Source organism: Adelges cooleyi, unplaced genomic scaffold (assembly GCF_023614345.1).
Source record: "Adelges cooleyi isolate 19-005CV unplaced genomic scaffold, UGA_ACOO_1.1 ACOO_flye_CR_arks_rails_tigmint_CR_PRNA_21, whole genome shotgun sequence".
Lineage (NCBI taxonomy): Eukaryota > Metazoa > Arthropoda > Insecta > Hemiptera > Adelgidae > Adelges > Adelges cooleyi.
The window spans coordinates 126320-143086 of NW_026095871.1; the positions used below are offsets into that span (position 1 = coordinate 126320).

General features: G+C 34.6%; 3 protein-coding genes across 4 annotated transcripts in view; 2 read left to right on the plus strand and 1 right to left on the minus strand.

Moving 5' to 3' along the window:
- Window positions 1-10866, plus strand: part of LOC126834586 (bifunctional heparan sulfate N-deacetylase/N-sulfotransferase) — a 40919-nt gene extending 30053 nt beyond the window's left edge. The window contains exons 4-16 of the mRNA XM_050566613.1: window positions 4033-4285; window positions 5412-5801; window positions 7104-7230; window positions 7322-7437; window positions 7522-7707; window positions 8406-8534; window positions 8617-8799; window positions 9102-9322; window positions 9397-9523; window positions 9608-9762; window positions 9834-10010; window positions 10089-10327; window positions 10410-10866. Of these exons, the coding sequence (XP_050422570.1) occupies window positions 4033-4285; window positions 5412-5801; window positions 7104-7230; window positions 7322-7437; window positions 7522-7707; window positions 8406-8534; window positions 8617-8799; window positions 9102-9322; window positions 9397-9523; window positions 9608-9762; window positions 9834-10010; window positions 10089-10317 (2293 nt within the window). The 3' untranslated portion in view covers window positions 10318-10327; window positions 10410-10866. The remainder of the gene's footprint in view (window positions 1-4032; window positions 4286-5411; window positions 5802-7103; window positions 7231-7321; window positions 7438-7521; window positions 7708-8405; window positions 8535-8616; window positions 8800-9101; window positions 9323-9396; window positions 9524-9607; window positions 9763-9833; window positions 10011-10088; window positions 10328-10409) is intronic.
- A 1356-nt stretch (window positions 10867-12222) lies between these two features.
- LOC126834777 (uncharacterized) lies at window positions 12223-13350 on the plus strand. The gene is made up of 3 exons (XM_050566942.1): window positions 12223-12764; window positions 12849-12969; window positions 13170-13350. The coding sequence occupies exons 1-3, from the start codon at window positions 12666-12668 to the stop codon at window positions 13313-13315; spliced, it is 366 nt and encodes a 121-aa protein (XP_050422899.1). The 5' UTR covers window positions 12223-12665; the 3' UTR covers window positions 13316-13350.
- An 874-nt stretch (window positions 13351-14224) lies between these two features.
- The window catches only part of LOC126834149 (calcium uniporter protein, mitochondrial), an 80224-nt gene continuing 77681 nt past the window's right edge, over window positions 14225-16767 (minus strand). Inside the window, exon 6 of one of the 2 annotated variants that reach the window (XM_050565873.1) lies at window positions 14225-16248. In XM_050565873.1, the coding sequence (XP_050421830.1) occupies window positions 15952-16248 (297 nt within the window). In that variant the 3' untranslated portion in view covers window positions 14225-15951. The remainder of the gene's footprint in view (window positions 16249-16767) is intronic. The other variant, XM_050565872.1, reaches the window with a different exon arrangement.

A 16767-nucleotide genomic window follows, 5' to 3' on the forward strand; every position in this document is an offset into this window, starting at 1 on the left:
TTCCAAAGTTTTTTTTTAGTAATATAAATGTGACTTATGGCGATCAATATGTAACAAAAAATGTAAATATTTCGATTATTTGTTTTTTTTTCGTTTGTTAATACATTTTGCTAGTGTTGGAGTACTATATATGATGTACTGTGGCCACCTAAGTATACATAATAGATTATGTGGTTTAGGTTAGGGATAATAGTTCTACGTTTTGTTGTTTTTATTTAGCATATTTTATAGTATTAAGAATATAACATCATAATACCACAAGCTAGAGAAATGAGAATTTATGTAATAACCAAATAAAAATATAAAATGTACATTTTTTTAATTTGTGATTTTCTATTTAAAAATGTCTTGTAAATTTTGGAACATTTCATATGTTTTTTTTTTTTGGGACATTTTTTGTACTCGGACATGTGTCATTTTCTCTGGTCGTTTTTACCTGGACATATTTACTTAGACTCGGGGGGGGGGGGCTGACTGAAATTTAAAAAAAAACCTAATACACTTGAAAGTGAACTACATGCTTTTGTGTGTGTGTGCAATGCTAAGACGTTAATCCTCTTTGGCCGTGTTGGTGGTTTTTGGCTAAACAAGAAATACGTGAGGTTATTCCTCGGACGAGTGATTTCGAAAAACGTGACTGACCGACACAGTCCGAATAAAAGCCTTTGCTTGCCTTTGTCTCTGTCTCGGCAAAAGCAATAACACACACGAGACAGACATGGTATTAAAATCATATTAATACGACGGCCTTTGTCGAAAAAAAAGGATCAAAAATCAACAACAACAATAATACCATTATATTATCGTCATCGTCTTGGTATTGATGTTTATCATAACATAGTATATATTTTTGTCAAGGTTGATCTATATTTTACATAGAATAGGTATTATTTTTGAAACTATATGCATACGAGTATGTTTATTTGTATTAATTAAGAAAAATTGATTTTAGGACATTTTTTTAAAAGAAAATAAGTTAAAAATGCACCTGCATATTTAAAAAATAAGTATGTCGAACAAAACAATTGAAATATATCTGATTATTTATTATTTTTATCCAATTTTAAGTATTTTACCATTAGGGCAATATGTATTATTTTTGGATACAATAACCGAAATTGGGTAAAAAAATTATATATCTTTTAGGATAAATGAGATTTTATACTTGAACAACTAAATAATAGTGATTGACATTATTTTAATATTAATAAAATATTTAGACATACATGATCTGATTCTAACAGCCGAATTAATTATATTCAGGTTTTAAACTGTAAATAAAATGTGTTAAAAATCAGTCCAAAAATAAAAACAAATGCAATACCGCGCGAAAATCTCCAAAAATGTTATCAATAACTATAATGATGTATCCAAAAATCATTAAAAACAGTCCATATATCTTTTATATTTTCACTAGAATATCTATTCTATCAATTTTGTGTACCTTTAAAGGTACATCGCCAAGTTAAGGGCTAAGTCAGTGTGCTGTATGTGAAGGAAAAAGTAGGACTAAAACCAACCAGTATGACCACATAAAGGAAAAAAAAGTCTTTAACGTCAAACAAAAAAAAACCGACTAGGCATTGTTGTTGGTTAATACAAATAAATAGCTAAAACTCATATAACTTTTATAAAAATTAGCAATAATAAATTTAATATATTTTATCGAATTTAAAAACAATATTTTTTCAAAATACAGCTGTTATCATTGATATCTTATCACCTCGATATTATATTGAAAGATAATTATTTTCTTCAATCTTGGCAGACTGACTTTAGTCCTACTTTTTGCAACACATTAAAACTGGTGATGTGTTTAGTTTATCGCATATTGTTATTTTGTAATAATAGCTGTTTGAAAAGTAGTGTTGCCAATTGACAACATGACACGCGGTGTTGCCCACCTCGAGGGGGTAGGTATGTACATTTTATTCATGATAATATTGTATTGAAATTAAATGAACTTTGTGCTATTGTGCACAAATTACACAATACTCGGGGAAAGCTATAATATAATACCTTTTGGGCTCTGTTAAAATACATTGTTTATTCGGTATCCTATGCTGTATAACAACGTGATACGTGGCCCAAGGCAACGAGTGAAAAGTCAAAATTGTTGTTGACCCACGCCTACCCATCTTGGCGTATATAAAATAAACACTAACCGGTAAAGAGTAAACACACAAAGTAAGCATTAAATTGGTTCCGGCGAGAGCGATTCGCAAGCCGAGCACTTAAATCCGGATTTCTTAACGTTTCCAATTTCTATATAGCCAAAAAACGAAACGATCCTTTACCGTTAATATTAAACTACCATTTTGCTGAGTATATAATAATACAGGGTGGTCCAACTAACGTAAGGCAGTAATTTTCCCTAAACTTTTTGGTACAAACTTATTTTACTAAATTTTTCAATTTTTTGAATATATCACCAATCCTTAGGCATTTTTGGTTTTTTAAATGGCAATATTTGTGTGTTTTAATTACATAAATTTGTAGACAAAAAATTAAAAAAAATATTTTAGCGTTTGAGTTTTAAATAAACTAAAATCATTTGACGTGTTACCGTACTCTGTACCATCATAATCAGATATAAATAAATTACCTGTAATCTAAGTAATCTGAAGATAAGAACCGTGTTTGTCTATGATTTTTTTCAAAATCTTTTATAGTGACTTTCTTGTTATCGCCAATTGGACAATTCAACATTAAATAATCATTTTATGTGCTACCGGTTTTGGAAAACCGAAGAAATATGATAATTAATAAGAAGAAAATATGTAGGATCTTTACAAAGTCATAGCTAATGAACAGATAAATGAAAATAAAAAACTCTAACGCTAAAATATTTTTTTATTTTTTGTCTACAAATGTATGTTGCCATTAAAAAAAAACCAGAAATACCCCGTTTTGGCTTATAAGGATTGGTGATAACAATTTTTAAAATATTCATATTTTCAGAGAAAATTAGTGTGTCTTACGTTAGTTTAGTTGGATCACCCTGTATAGTCAATGTTAAACAGTGAATTTTCCGTATGAAAATATAGAAAAATTACTTAACAGGTCACAGTACTTTAATTAAAATCCTAACGATTGAGATTAGGTTAAACGTCACTTATTATGATGATATAACTTGAAAGGCAGAAAAATGTATTTTTTTTGGCGAGCTATCTAACGAACCTGACCTTACCGATTATCATACTAAATAAACTAATGAGGTTTAGTTTGGCAGTTGGTAGAGGTAAAAAAGTTAAATTTGCATCTCGACAAAATCCATGTCTGTAATCAGTAATAATTTTAAAAATATTCACTAGAACAAAAGTTATTTCATTTGTCCAATCATTGTGGACCACCCTGTATATATACACTTTTATACTATTATCTTTTATTATTAAATTTTATTTAAACACAAATACATACTTTAACAATTAGGCAACATTAATATAAAACAAATTAAAATTGACACGGTCAAAAGTAAATTCAATATTTTAAAGACCTTTTTTAAAAGACCTGCGCTCAGTAGGAAGGATAGTTAGAGCTTATAATAGGGATGGGTTGAAGGCTAAGAACATATTCTGGAAAAGGAGCGTGGATGTCGTGAAGGGCTAGGAAACTAACTAAATTAAGTGGTTGTTCTATTAGTGGATAGGGGCAGAACAATTGGCAGGATAGGATAGTATAGTGGGACAGAGAAATCTGTGTCGTTTGCAGAGTAGACCGCGTTTAAACTGGCCAAGCAGGGTTTGGATGACTTTATGAAACGACCATATTATTATAGTCTTGAAAGGGCTTTGAAGAATGATACTACAGGATGTCTCAAACGGGGAATGGCGGGGTTTCAAACGGCCGTAGGTTGTGAAGTATTGGACCTACAGCGCTCTGGTAGGGCTTGAACGAAAGAGGGAGTTGTCAAGTTCCGAACGACTGCCGCTAAATGTCTCTACAGGTGTTTGAAACCCCACCGTTCTTTTTGAGACACCCGCCGTATGATGAGATTTGCGAATTAACCGGATATCCGTTTTCTGTTGACAGATACAAAATGGAAGTGGCCGGCAAGTCGTTACCGGCGCTGACGAATTTCGACAAAGGCCGGTATTCCGTGATAGTGTTCGAGAACTACCACCGGTACTTGACCATGGACAAATGGAACCGAGAGCTTTTGGACAAATACTGCAGGGAATACAAAGTGGGCATATTAGGGTTTTTCCCGCCGGCCGAACGTCGCGCGGTCGGCGTGCAAGTCCGAGGGTTCCCGTTGTACATGCACACGAGACTTTCGCTCAGGGTGAGTAGTGCACTCGTACTTGCTTACTTACTTACTTGCTTACTCGTTTCGCTGCTGGCAAATTTGTTCGATGTATGCCAGTAAAAGAAATAGTTAAGAGTATCCACACTTCATACAGTGCCCACGCCAATACATGTATATAATGGCCTGATAACTATATGATTATTTCCCATCTATAATCTCCTTGCGATATATGATGATGATAGTATAGTCTTAATTTTAATTTCTGGCCAAACGTTTTTTAGTAGTTTTATAACATCTGGCCTCAATCGATTTACCTACTGGCTATATTTATGAATATTTAACATTTCTCATAAATCAATTTCCGTGGTTCGCCAGTAAGTAAGTGCCTAACTAACTAATTGATTTCACTATCCTTATGTATATATATACATCGTTATATCTTTATATATCCTAATATATCCTTTTATATACTTATAACCTAATTAAGAGTACCTAATCTATTATCTCCAATGCCTTATCTATAATGTCTTATCTCTTATCTCTCTTTTCTTATCAGATAGTTATTTATCAACCCCTTGATCGTGCCACACTTATATCCTTATAACCTTATTAGAAGTGCCTAATTAAGAGTACCTAATCTATTATCTCCAATCCCTTGCCTATAATCCCTTATCTCTTATCTCTCTTTTCTTATGAGATAGTTATTTATCAACCACTAGACCGTGTCACGCCACTTATATCCTTATAAACTAATTAGGAGTACCTATAATCTCTTATCACTTCTGAAATAACTATTTATCAGTTCTTTCGTTCAAAAAACAAATCCGCTAGATCGCGCCACACTTACATATTATGTTCTACGGTAACGCTCAGCGTGACGCACAGGTTTTCCCAGATTGATCCCCAGCCATAATATACAGGGTGTCCCAAAAAGAATGGTGGGGTTTCAAACGGCTGTAGGTCGTCAAGTATTGGACCTACAGCGCTTGAATGAAAGTGGGCGGTCATTGGAAACTCGACAGCTCCCTCTTTCATTCAAGCCCTACCAGAACGCTGTAGCTGATCCGATACTTTACAACCTACAGCCGTTTGAAACCCCAGCATTCTTTTCGGGAAACCCTGTACTTACTTTGTTTTGCAATGATATCGCTGCTGCCGACAGGACGCCATGCTGAACTCTGCTTCGCCCGTGCTGAGGGTGGCCCGAGCCGGTGGCGTGTACCAGGGACGTTTGCCCGGCGACGACTGGTCCGTGTTCACCGCCAACCACACCACCTACGAACCCGTGGCTTGGGGCAGCAACAATTCCGCCGCCGGCGAATACATACCGCTGACCACAGTGGTGCAGGACCACGGCGCGTACGACGGCATACCCCGGGTGCTGTTCGGCTCCGGGCTCAGGTTCTGGTTGCACCGGTTGCTGTTGCTCGACTCGTTGTCGTACCTGAGCAAAGGGCTGTTGAGCATTTCCCTGGAACGACAAGTGTTGGTCGACATCGACGACATATTTGTCGGCGAGACCGGCATCAGGATGTGGAAAGAGGACGTGCACGTGAGTACAATATGCCCCAATAACAAATTTTCGAATAAATTAGATGAGTTTACAAGGTGGGCAGCAAGGAATCTGTAGTGTTGGTAAACTGAAAAGCCGCTCTATCCTTCTGAAACTAAAGCTTATCATAACGAAAAAACCGACACCGACGCCGGTTATCATAACGAAAAATAACAGCTGATTTATCTGATAAGATAAGAGAGATAAGAGATAAGGGAAAGCGATAAGAGATAAGTGGGTAAAAGATGAAGATTGGGGGTGGGGGTACAACTTATATGTTGTATTCACAACGTTCAAAATAGAAATGAATAATAAGTTCAATAATTTAAGGGGCCACAAATTCACTATGAATTATTTTAAGCCAGATATTATGATAACACTAAAATATTAGCCAGAAACTTGATATGTTTACTAGCCACCTTAGATGGTACATAAAAATGTATCCCGTCATTTCTGATGTTCGTAAGTCTTCCCGGTCCTTTTGCAATCTGTTGAAATCAAATTTTCAAAATGACCTGCCGCGCAATGACTGGCGTACGCAGGATTTTGTAAACAGGGCAAGGGGATAGACTTAAATCAGGTCGAGTTTGCCACAGGGCTCTTGATATTTATCAAGAGGACCATATTTGTATAGACGGTGGGAGGGAGCATTTTTCAGCCGAGTCTGCAACCGCGAAAGAGCATTTTCATGTCTCGTTGAAGTGTACTGAATAAATTTAGAGTAGTGGTGGAATTATAGATAAAGCTAGTATCTAAGGGGTGGCTAGTAAACATATCAAGTTTCTGGCTAAATTTTAGTGTTTTCATTATATCTGGCCTAAAACAATTCATAGGAATAAACTATTTTGAACGTTGTAACGCTTTTTTTGTGACTAGATTTTCGTGACAGTTTTTTCGGTTATGTGCCAGAGCTAAGACATCCCCATTCACATTCCCACCCCTAACCCCATCACTCATCTCTTATCTCTCGTCAGATAACAGCGTAACAAGTTTTTGGTGACTAACAGTTTTTTCGGTTGTGTGCCAGAGCTAAGACATGGAAAAAATGTCAAAAGTACTTTTAAATGACTAAAACAAAATATAACTTTACAAATATCTCTACTGTGGCGTATTTTTCAAAGTTCTAACAATTGATTGTTGTAAATTAATTAACAATTAGAGGTACACAAGATTAATTTTCCAATTTTTTTTTAATACACATATTAGGCGATCGTCGGGGCTTTAGCCTCCCTAGACACACATACCCTTCAACCCTCCACCATTGCGCGCAAGCGTTATATTTTGTGTAAAATTTTTTTTCAGGACCTGATCAAAACCCAAGAACGGATACGCCAACTGGTGCCCGGGTTCAGATTCAATTTGGGCTTTTCCGGCAAATACTTTCACAAGGGCACGTGGGAAGAGAACGAAGGCGACGACACGATTTTGGGTAAGTCACAGCACAGCACTGAGGTGGTTGGTGGTCTCGATGAATTTGTTTCTGACTAATGCCCATTTGATGCCCAACTTTTACTGTACAGAGAACGTGGACAAGTTCACCTGGTTCTGTCACATGTGGAACCACATGCAACCGCATCTGTACAACAACGAGACTCACCTGGAGTACGAGATGACGTTGAACAAACAGTTTGCCGAGGTGAGAGATTGTTTTTTTTTTTTTCAATTACTTGGCTTTATACATGGCAAAATGACCGTTTCTCCTGTTCCTGTTCGTGTCCAGGCCAACGGCATCCCGACCAACTCCAGTTACTCGGTGGCGCCTCATCATTCGGGCGTTTATCCGGTCCACGAGCTGCTGTACACGGTCTGGAAGAAAGTGTGGGACATCAAGGTGACATCGACCGAGGAATACCCGCACCTGAGGCCGGCCAGGCTGCGCAGAGGATTCGTACACAGAGGCATCAAGGTCGGGGTTAACTCTCAAAATACATTTTCAATTTTCATCTATCCGTTCAAAATATTAAAAAAACGTAGTAAAATATGTGCCTAAAAGTGGGGGGGGGGTAAAAGAAATTCTCAAAATATTCATATTTTCAGAGAAAATGAGTGTCTCACACGTTAGTTGGATGTATAAAAGTTTTTTTTTAACTTTTACTCGCCTTCGACAAAAGTTATTTGAAAATTGTTATTTTCCAACTGGATTCATAGCAAAGTTTTTATTTAACAGTTATCATAGACCACCATTTACATGAATAAGTTTAATGACTTCTTCTATGTATGAATCTTACTAACAAACAAATTGAAGTTAGATTTACCAACAAAAAAGTTCAATATAATCTTACTGACAAAAAAAAAATGTATTTAATTTAACTAACAAAATATTTTCAAGGGTTTCAGATACTTGTGTTGCTTGGGAAATTATATGTACAGCCAAAGCTGATTTATACAACGTTGGGTATTTGATTTTTTTATTTTCCCAGTAAGATGGAGAGTTGAATGGAGTATTTTTAGTGCTGAGCAGTCAAATAATAATAATTATCTTGCATTATGATTGAATTTTTTTTGTACATATAATTTTTTTTTTTTGAGAGAAAAAGTAAAACTTTAACTAAAACTTTCTTTGGCTAGAACTTTTATTTAACCGTTTTGGTGTATTTTTTAAAGGTGTTACCGCGGCAGACTTGCGGATTGTTCACGCACACCATCTACGTGGATCGTTACCCGGGCGGTAGGAAAAAATTAGACGAATCCATTATGGGCGGAGAGCTGTTCCAGACCATCGTGTACAATCCCGTGAGTGGCTTAAGGGATTTTGCGCCACCATCCTAATGTACACAATAACAATATCTAATAACCTTGTGGTGCCGTTTGACAGATTAACGTGTTCATGAGTCACATGTCCAATTACGGTAGCGATCGGTTGGCCCTGTACACGTTCGAATCGGTGTTCCGGTTCATCCGGTGTTGGACAAATCTAAAACTGCAATCGTCCGGACCGCTACAACTGGCCGACAAGTACTTCAAGATGTATCCGGAAGAAGTGGACCCAATCTGGGGGGTGAGAATTTTGCAATGATTATCATTGTTTTGTTGTTGTAAAAAAGTACTTGTTCGACTTTACCGTTCCGCAACGATTTAAACTTTTGTGGTAACGAAAGACAATATAAAACTATAATATTGAATTTACAATAATTATTACATTAATATTATTCCAATAAACAATAATGTCGGGCACGAAAAGTCCATTCGTTCTGGAACAAACGATAAAGTTTCGGAACAATTCCCAGATCGTTATCCGTACTCTCGGTTAACGCTTACTGTGTCGATGTAAAACTCAATCGATTTGTGATGTACCTGCAGAACCCGTGTTTGGATCAACGGCATTTGAAAATCTGGTCGTACCAAAAGTCATGTCAAAGCCTTCCGAAATTCCTCGTCATCGGACCCCAAAAGACCGGCACTACGGCTCTGTACACCTTCTTGTCGATGCATCCGAACGTATCGGCCAACACGCCGAGCAAAGAAACGTTTGAAGAAATTCAATTTTTCAACGGTCGCAATTACTACAAAGGGCTGGACTGGTAATCGATTCCGATCTTCCAAATTCCATTTCAGCTAAAAATCACAGTAATAATAATATGAGTGTATCAATTAGGTACATGGAGTTCTTTCGGGCAAACGACTCGATCGAAAACAAAATGGTGTTTGAAAAGTCGGCCACGTACTTTGACTCTGAAATCGTGCCGAAAAGAGTCCAGGCGTTATTGCCAAACGTCAAATTAGTAAGCCCGGCGCACAAATAACAAAAATTTGCTCACCTCTAAAAAAACAACCGGACTTTCATGGAATTCCCATGTCAATTTCAGGTAACCATATTAGTGTCGCCGGCCAAGAGGGCGTACAGTTGGTACCAGCACGCAAAGGCTCACCGTGACCCGACGACACTGAAATACTCGTTTCACCAAGTGATCACTGCCAACGAGTCTGTCGCGTCAAAGCCACTCAAAGATCTCCGAAACAGGTTGACATCGACATTGTTTTGTTTTTATTAAAAAAAAAAAAAATGTTTAATTAAAATCACTTTTGCTCAAGATGTCTGAACCCGGGCAAGTACGCCCTGCACGTCGAACATTGGCTCGACTATTTCCATCATAACAACTTGCACATCATCGACGGCGATCAACTGAAATCCAATCCGGTGGACGTAATGGAACAACTGCAAAAGTTCTTAAAGGTCACACCGGTGTTCGATTATTCCACTCACCTCAGGTAAACACGCTATACTGCTGTCGGCAGACAATCGACGTTTTTTTTTATTACGCTTGCAAACCCACCTTGCTTTTTTAGGTACGACGTGAAAAAGCGTTTCTTCTGCAAGGTGACCGACCGAGGCGGCAACAAGTGTTTGGGAAAAGGCAAAGGCCGACAGTACGCTGCCATGGACGCCGAGTCGTACAAGTACCTTCGAGAATACTACATGCCGTACAACACGGCCCTCGTCAAGCTGTTGCGCAAACTAGAGCACAAGACCATTCCGCAGTGGCTTAAAGACGATCTCAGCTATTCGTCCACATGACGTTTACTTCGTAAGTCGTGTGTTCATCGAAATGTCTACTTAACGTGGTTCCGATGCTAATACGCTGTATTGTTTGTTTGTTTGTTTTTCAGGTGGTAGAAAAAAGAAATATCAACGTTTGTTGGCTGACCAATATTCTACCACGAAACATCGATGAACCTCGCCACGATTTTATTTTTCCTTTTTTAACGATGCCATATTAGGTTATTGAATATCATTTTTATTTTTATTGTGTCGACTCGGTGTACCTACGTAGAATAACAATATTATGTCTGTGTACACGTTATGGCTAACTCCGTTTTCGTTTATTATAAACCGTGTATGTTAAAAGAGGAACACCTTTTTTCTCGTGTAAATATAACATTATATGTACATAAGAGATTGTATAACTATAACTTACAATTAGTAGACCGTCCATGTGTAAATAATAATTATATTATAAATTGTTGAATGACGTTGTTTTAAAATATTTAAGCGCACTCGCCTTGTGCGATTTGTGTGTCAATTGGTTTTGCCAACCCATAAAATATAAAGACAATTTTTTTATTATTTGATGTTGCCTGATTTGTTCGTGTACAACCTTTTTCAGTCCAACTTTTTATTAAATTTATTAGTGTATACTAAACTCACAGCCCTGGTGATCAATTTATCAATCTACTAGTCCACATCATTGAAAAACAGTATCCTAAACTTAGTAACCTTATCAACATATTTACCCCTTCTTCTGGATAGAAAATATAGATAAAATTTGTGATTTACAAATTTGCTACTCGAAGAAATTGATCTGCTATTAAAAAAAGGTTGAAGTGGATAGACAAGAAAAAAAGCGTACTTTCTGAGTTTGATCACATATTTTACACTCTGCAATCAAACTTTAACAGTGTCTATTTATTCATATTTTTCCACCAGGACAGATTTCTTGCTCATCATCTTTAATCTAACTTCCCCCCCTTCATGATGATTCTTGTGCAACAAGTCCAACACTTTTTTTGTAATTCTTTATTTGTACAACTAACCTACGCTCAAAAACAAGCAATCAATAATTTGTAGGTTGAATACAGTTTTTTTTTTAATTATAAATCAATATATTATTCTATTATTCTATTAGTTATGTTCATGTATGTTCCCAAGTACAATTATTTTGTGCCGAGCTGTGTGAAAAGATTTGTTTCAAAATGCTATTTATGTGTTTGGATAAAAAAAAATAACACCAATGTACGATTTAAAATTTTTAAGCTTAAAAAAAAATACTCTTTTATCAAAAACCGATTTCCCATTTATTCTACAAAGTAAAAGGTAAGGAGTATACTAGTTTGTACTACCAGCTGTGTACACGTTTGCCGTTTTGCTGACAAAAAAAACAACAAGAAAATATATACACACATTTCGTAAACGGATATACTAGTCATAATATGTTTAAAGTAATTTTTTTTTCCAGTTAAATTGCCGTAAAATTGTATAGCGTTTTGGGCATTTTTATTATATTATAACAAAAAATTACCTAAACATTGGCACACTGTGGCCATGTTTAAAAAATGCACACAATCATACAAAATTAGTACAATAATCATAGTAATTATTATTATTATTATACAACACTTTTTTCAAGCAATATTAAATACCTCTTAACAAATAATAATAATCTTCCTACATTACATCTTAATTTTAACATGTCATTTTCTTATAAACGAGGCGCAGATTTCTATGTCTATGTCTAGTTTCAGATTGATGTGTTGTTGGTGAACAATTTTCAAAAAATATGCTTTTAGCCGGTTTTGAAACTATAATAGACGCCTCGATTAAGCTAAGGTTAGGTTAGGTTTGGTTTGGTTAGGTTAGGTTAGGTTAGGTCAGGTTAGGTTAGGTTAGGGCGGTTAGGTTAGGTTAGGTTAGGTTAATTAGTCTTTCGAGTAAAAAATAATACTGTGAGGTTAGGTTTGGTTAGGTTAGGTCAAGCTAATTGTTAGTCTTTCGAGTAAAAAATAATACTGTGAAGTATATTCAATATTACTTGTAGTTAATGCAAGTTAAAAGCCCTTAAAACCTAACCTTGCCAAGGTGGATTGTAATAGTAGCCTAAACCACAAAATCGGTTTTTTATTTTCGGATATCCAAGAAAATTGGGAAAAACTGACAATTTTTTTTTTATTTGCGACATTTGCACTGTTTGCTCGCAGCAAAACAGCACCACAATAACATGTTTTCACTGGGTACAGTTTGTTTGAACAATTGAACCTACACTGGATATAGGCACCAGCCCCGTCGCTACGCCGTATGCCACATCTTATAAACTGTATTTTATTGTTACCCGTAAGACGTTTTTGAAAGTTTTCACCAAGCAGGGAAAAATGAACTCAAAATATTATCTAACGGTTATGATGTGCCTAATAGTTCTTAATTGTCGCACAGCAAAACCCGACGAAACGGTCGAAGAGAAGCAAAATAAGGTAAGTCTTAAACTGGAGCAGAAAAAACGACAGCCAAATGCCTATTCTTAATACATTATGTGTAATTGATAAATTCAATTCCAGCAAGCTGAAATAAAACAAATATGGCAAAACATTTCAGAATTGGACCAATCGAATTTGACACAACTGTTGGCCAAACATGAAAATAACATCATCAAATGGATGGAGGAAAATTGTGACAAAGGTTAGTATTGATGTGAAAAAAAACATTAACTATAAACAAACTATAACTTGACATCATTATAGTTAAGTAATACACACACACACATTTCACAGCTAAAAAATTATAAATTATATTATATTATTTATTATTAGTCTACATGGTAAGTTCCTATAGTTACAACTGTTGTTCTATTCTAATATGTTTTATGTAACTATGTATAGGTGAAGAATTCCACTTAACAGAGCCCACATTTATAGACTTATTGGTAAGCCTAAACTTGAGTCTTGAAGAGTTACGCGACCTAAATGAGCGTTTAGGAAAAAAAACCAAACCAGTAACACCAACTGCATCACCAAAATCTTTTTGAAATAAACCTACATATTTTTTTCTTTTTTGAAATTCATAATAAAAATAATATTTTAAAATTTTCAATAATAATTACTCGAAATCCGTTTGAAATGTCTATAACACATTGTTAATATTTTATTATTCGTATGAAATTTAATAATATAAATAAAGGCCGACTTGTTATAATAATTCATAATGTTTATATATATTTTCCCTCACTTTCACACACATTGATTTCTAAAAAGAAAACTATGATAAAAAGTCAAGTACAACTGTGCCGGTGTTGACTTACCCTGTTGGATAATAATTGCATGGTAAATCCAAATTTCATTTCCTCAACCCCACAAGAGGGTGAATTTTTTCATTTTCGAGCATAGTCTTAGAATTTTTGAGCCGAATATGGTCAGAAGGAAGGTAAGACCCTTATGTACCTGTACCATGTTTAAAACTAAAATAAGAAGTCAAAGTTAGGATTTAAATAATGATAGAACTTTTTACCGTGAACGGTTTCCAATAGTGTATTTTACACACGTTACAGACTAATTTCCAACTGTTAAGTTCTAAAATTGCTCCTAAAAATAAATAAACGAAATTAAGTTGAAAATAATGGTTCAAACAATCAAAACAATATATATATATATATATATATTAATTTATTTATAATATTTATCGTAATTAGATAAATGCGATCGTAAATACAATATTTTTTTTTATTCAATAATAATCAAAGATAGTTGAAAATGAAGTTTTGGGATAATAACAAGAAAAATTACAATAACAATAAAAAATATCAATTTTTTTTTCTCACAATAATTCTTATACACTTTTTAAAGACAAATAGCAATCGAAGAATAAAAACGTAAAACGCATACGAGTTTAACAATACAATATATTATAATATAAAAAACGTTATTAGTCGTACGAACAATTTATATAAGACAAGAATATTTTGCACATCAAGCAATATAATAATAATAATTTAACATAAAAAAGATTTCTAAAATAAATATAAAATGTTTAAAAAGTTTGCTACTAAATTTCACTATTTTTCCATCGCTGTTGGGACGATATTATACAATTTGTTAAATATAAACTAATATATATATATATTTGACAATAAACAAAACTTAAGTATATGTTGTGAAGATTGTAAACATGTCGTGGACCATAACAGCGTATGTACGACCATTATAATTACTTAACATTAAAAATAAACTTAATAATAATAATACTCACATAAACGTAATAAAAAAAAAAAACACAATGACAAATAAAAATCAAAAAAGTATAATGTTAGTGAAATAAAAATAATAAATTAAATATATAGTAATTCAATGAAAAACAAATTTTGCCATAACACGTAGCGGTTATGAGGTGGTGTACGACATCCGTGTCGTACTCAGTATGATAAAATACTTTATTCGTATTACATAATCTAAAAAAAATTCTATTTCATTTATTCTAAGGAAACAACTTTGAGTGAAATAATAAAATTAGACTGACACAATGTGAAACGCCTAAAATACAAATACAAAGACTGAGGAGGAATTATCGGCTACGACTTGCTCTTTGCTAGTATCGTTTCAAAAGCATTTAGTTTAAATATTATTAAGACTTTCGACAATTCAAAAACATTATTGTAATACAAAGAGAAAAAATTAATTTGATAAAAAAAAACAATAAATTGAGCTTTAAAATCAATTATAAAATAAAAAAATAAACTATTTATACGGTTCGACTACTAAAAAAAAAAAAAATATATTCACATACGTAAGAAATTTGTAATAGTTAAATTTAAAACATTTGTCTAAGCATAAGTAGATACCTATAATTATTAAGTATAATAATAAAAAAATTTTTAAAAATTTGCGCTTCTTTATTTATCACAACTGTTAATATTTCCGTCGGAGAGCGTTTAACTGAGCCGATACTTAAAAGCGAATACCCAATGAACGGCAACGATTGAACGCTCGTAAAATATTATCGTTTTATCAATATAATATACTTTTCCCCTATAACGACAACCCTGATGCTAAAATCAAAATTGATTGTACAGTAATACATTGTTGTGCTTTTCGACCAACGATTGTCCCCGTAACGATAAGCGTTTAGGACATTATATAATAATAATAGATGTAAAATTAAATTAAAACTAGTCGAACAAAGATTGAAAAATATATGTAAAAAAAAAAATAATAAAGCTTATTTTTAATAATATTAAGTAGTACAATATGTATCTATGTAGATTCTCGTTGAATAAGAGCAATTAAATGTATAGAGTATGTTTATAATGTATATATTATGATTAAAAAAAAAAAAGTTTATATTAGTTGTGCCAATAGTTAATATATGCATAATAATAATAATAATAATAATAATATTCTAACCCTGTGTCGAGAGAGATAAAGTCGTCTAACATTGTAAGTGTATAATTTAAGGATTAATAATAATAATAATCGTACAAACAGGTCAAAGACCTCCTCCTATAGCTGTCGAAGCCCGTTTTAAATCTCAATAAATAAAAATAAGGATTATAATATAATATAAGTTAAAAAACACCGACCGTTCCACGTTCTTAGCACCAATAATTAGAGAAAAACAATCAAAACAACGTTGTCAGTTGGTAATATGCACTATGCTGTTTGCTAAGCATGTTCAATATCTTTCGTCGGCCTTCAGGTCGTCCCTCAAGTTCTTAAGACGCGTTTTCAGCTTGTGTACGATTCCTGGCAGACCGCTTTCGTCGGACGAATCAGCGGCCAAAGGGTCGTACAGTAGCTGAGCCCGGTGCGGTGGCACCAGCGGGTCCTTGAGTCGGGCCAAGTTTGTCTGTACGCAAGCAAGTTGATCCTTCAGCTGGTTGTAGGCGTGCAAGTCCAGTCCGGACTTCCTGGCTTTCTTGTGCATGGTGATCAGATACTGGCGGTCGCGGACGTCCGGCATCAAGTACTCCTGCGTTGGATCAAAGACAAAAGTGAATTAAATTTCAAAAAAATGTTAAAAAAAAATATGTTAAAAAAAAAGTATGCAGATGATCTCCTCGCCACACATAAGTCTAACTCGTTATTTCAAACACCTGTAGAGACATCTAGTGGCAGTCGTTCGAAGCTTGACAACTATCTCTTTCATTTAAGCCCTACCAGAGCGCTGTAGGTCCAATACTTCACAACCTACAGCCGTTTGAAACCCTGCCATTCTGTTTGAGACATTCTGTACATCATTCTTCAAAGCCCTTTCAAGACTATAATAATATGGTCGTTTCATAAAGTCATCCGAATCGCTTGGCCAGTTTAAACGCGGTCTACTCTGCAAACTACACAGTCTGTCCCACTATACTATCCTGCCAACTGTTTTGCCCCTATCCACTAATAGAACAGCCACTTAATTTAGTTTCCTAGCCTTTCACGACACCCACACTCCTTCTCCAGAATATGTTCTTAGCTCTCAACCCATCCCTGTTATAAGCTCTAA

Bases quoted from the DNA above. Each gene is read 5' to 3' on its own strand.
- LOC126834777 (XM_050566942.1), top strand. From the start codon at position 12,666: ATGAACTCAAAATATTATCTAACGGTTATGATGTGCCTAATAGTTCTT. The intron at 12,765-12,848 runs GTAAGTCTTAAA...ATTCAATTCCAG, and splicing joins TCGAAGAGAAGCAAAATAAG to CAAGCTGAAATAAAACAAAT. The intron at 12,970-13,169 runs GTTAGTATTGAT...AACTATGTATAG, and splicing joins GGAGGAAAATTGTGACAAAG to GTGAAGAATTCCACTTAACA.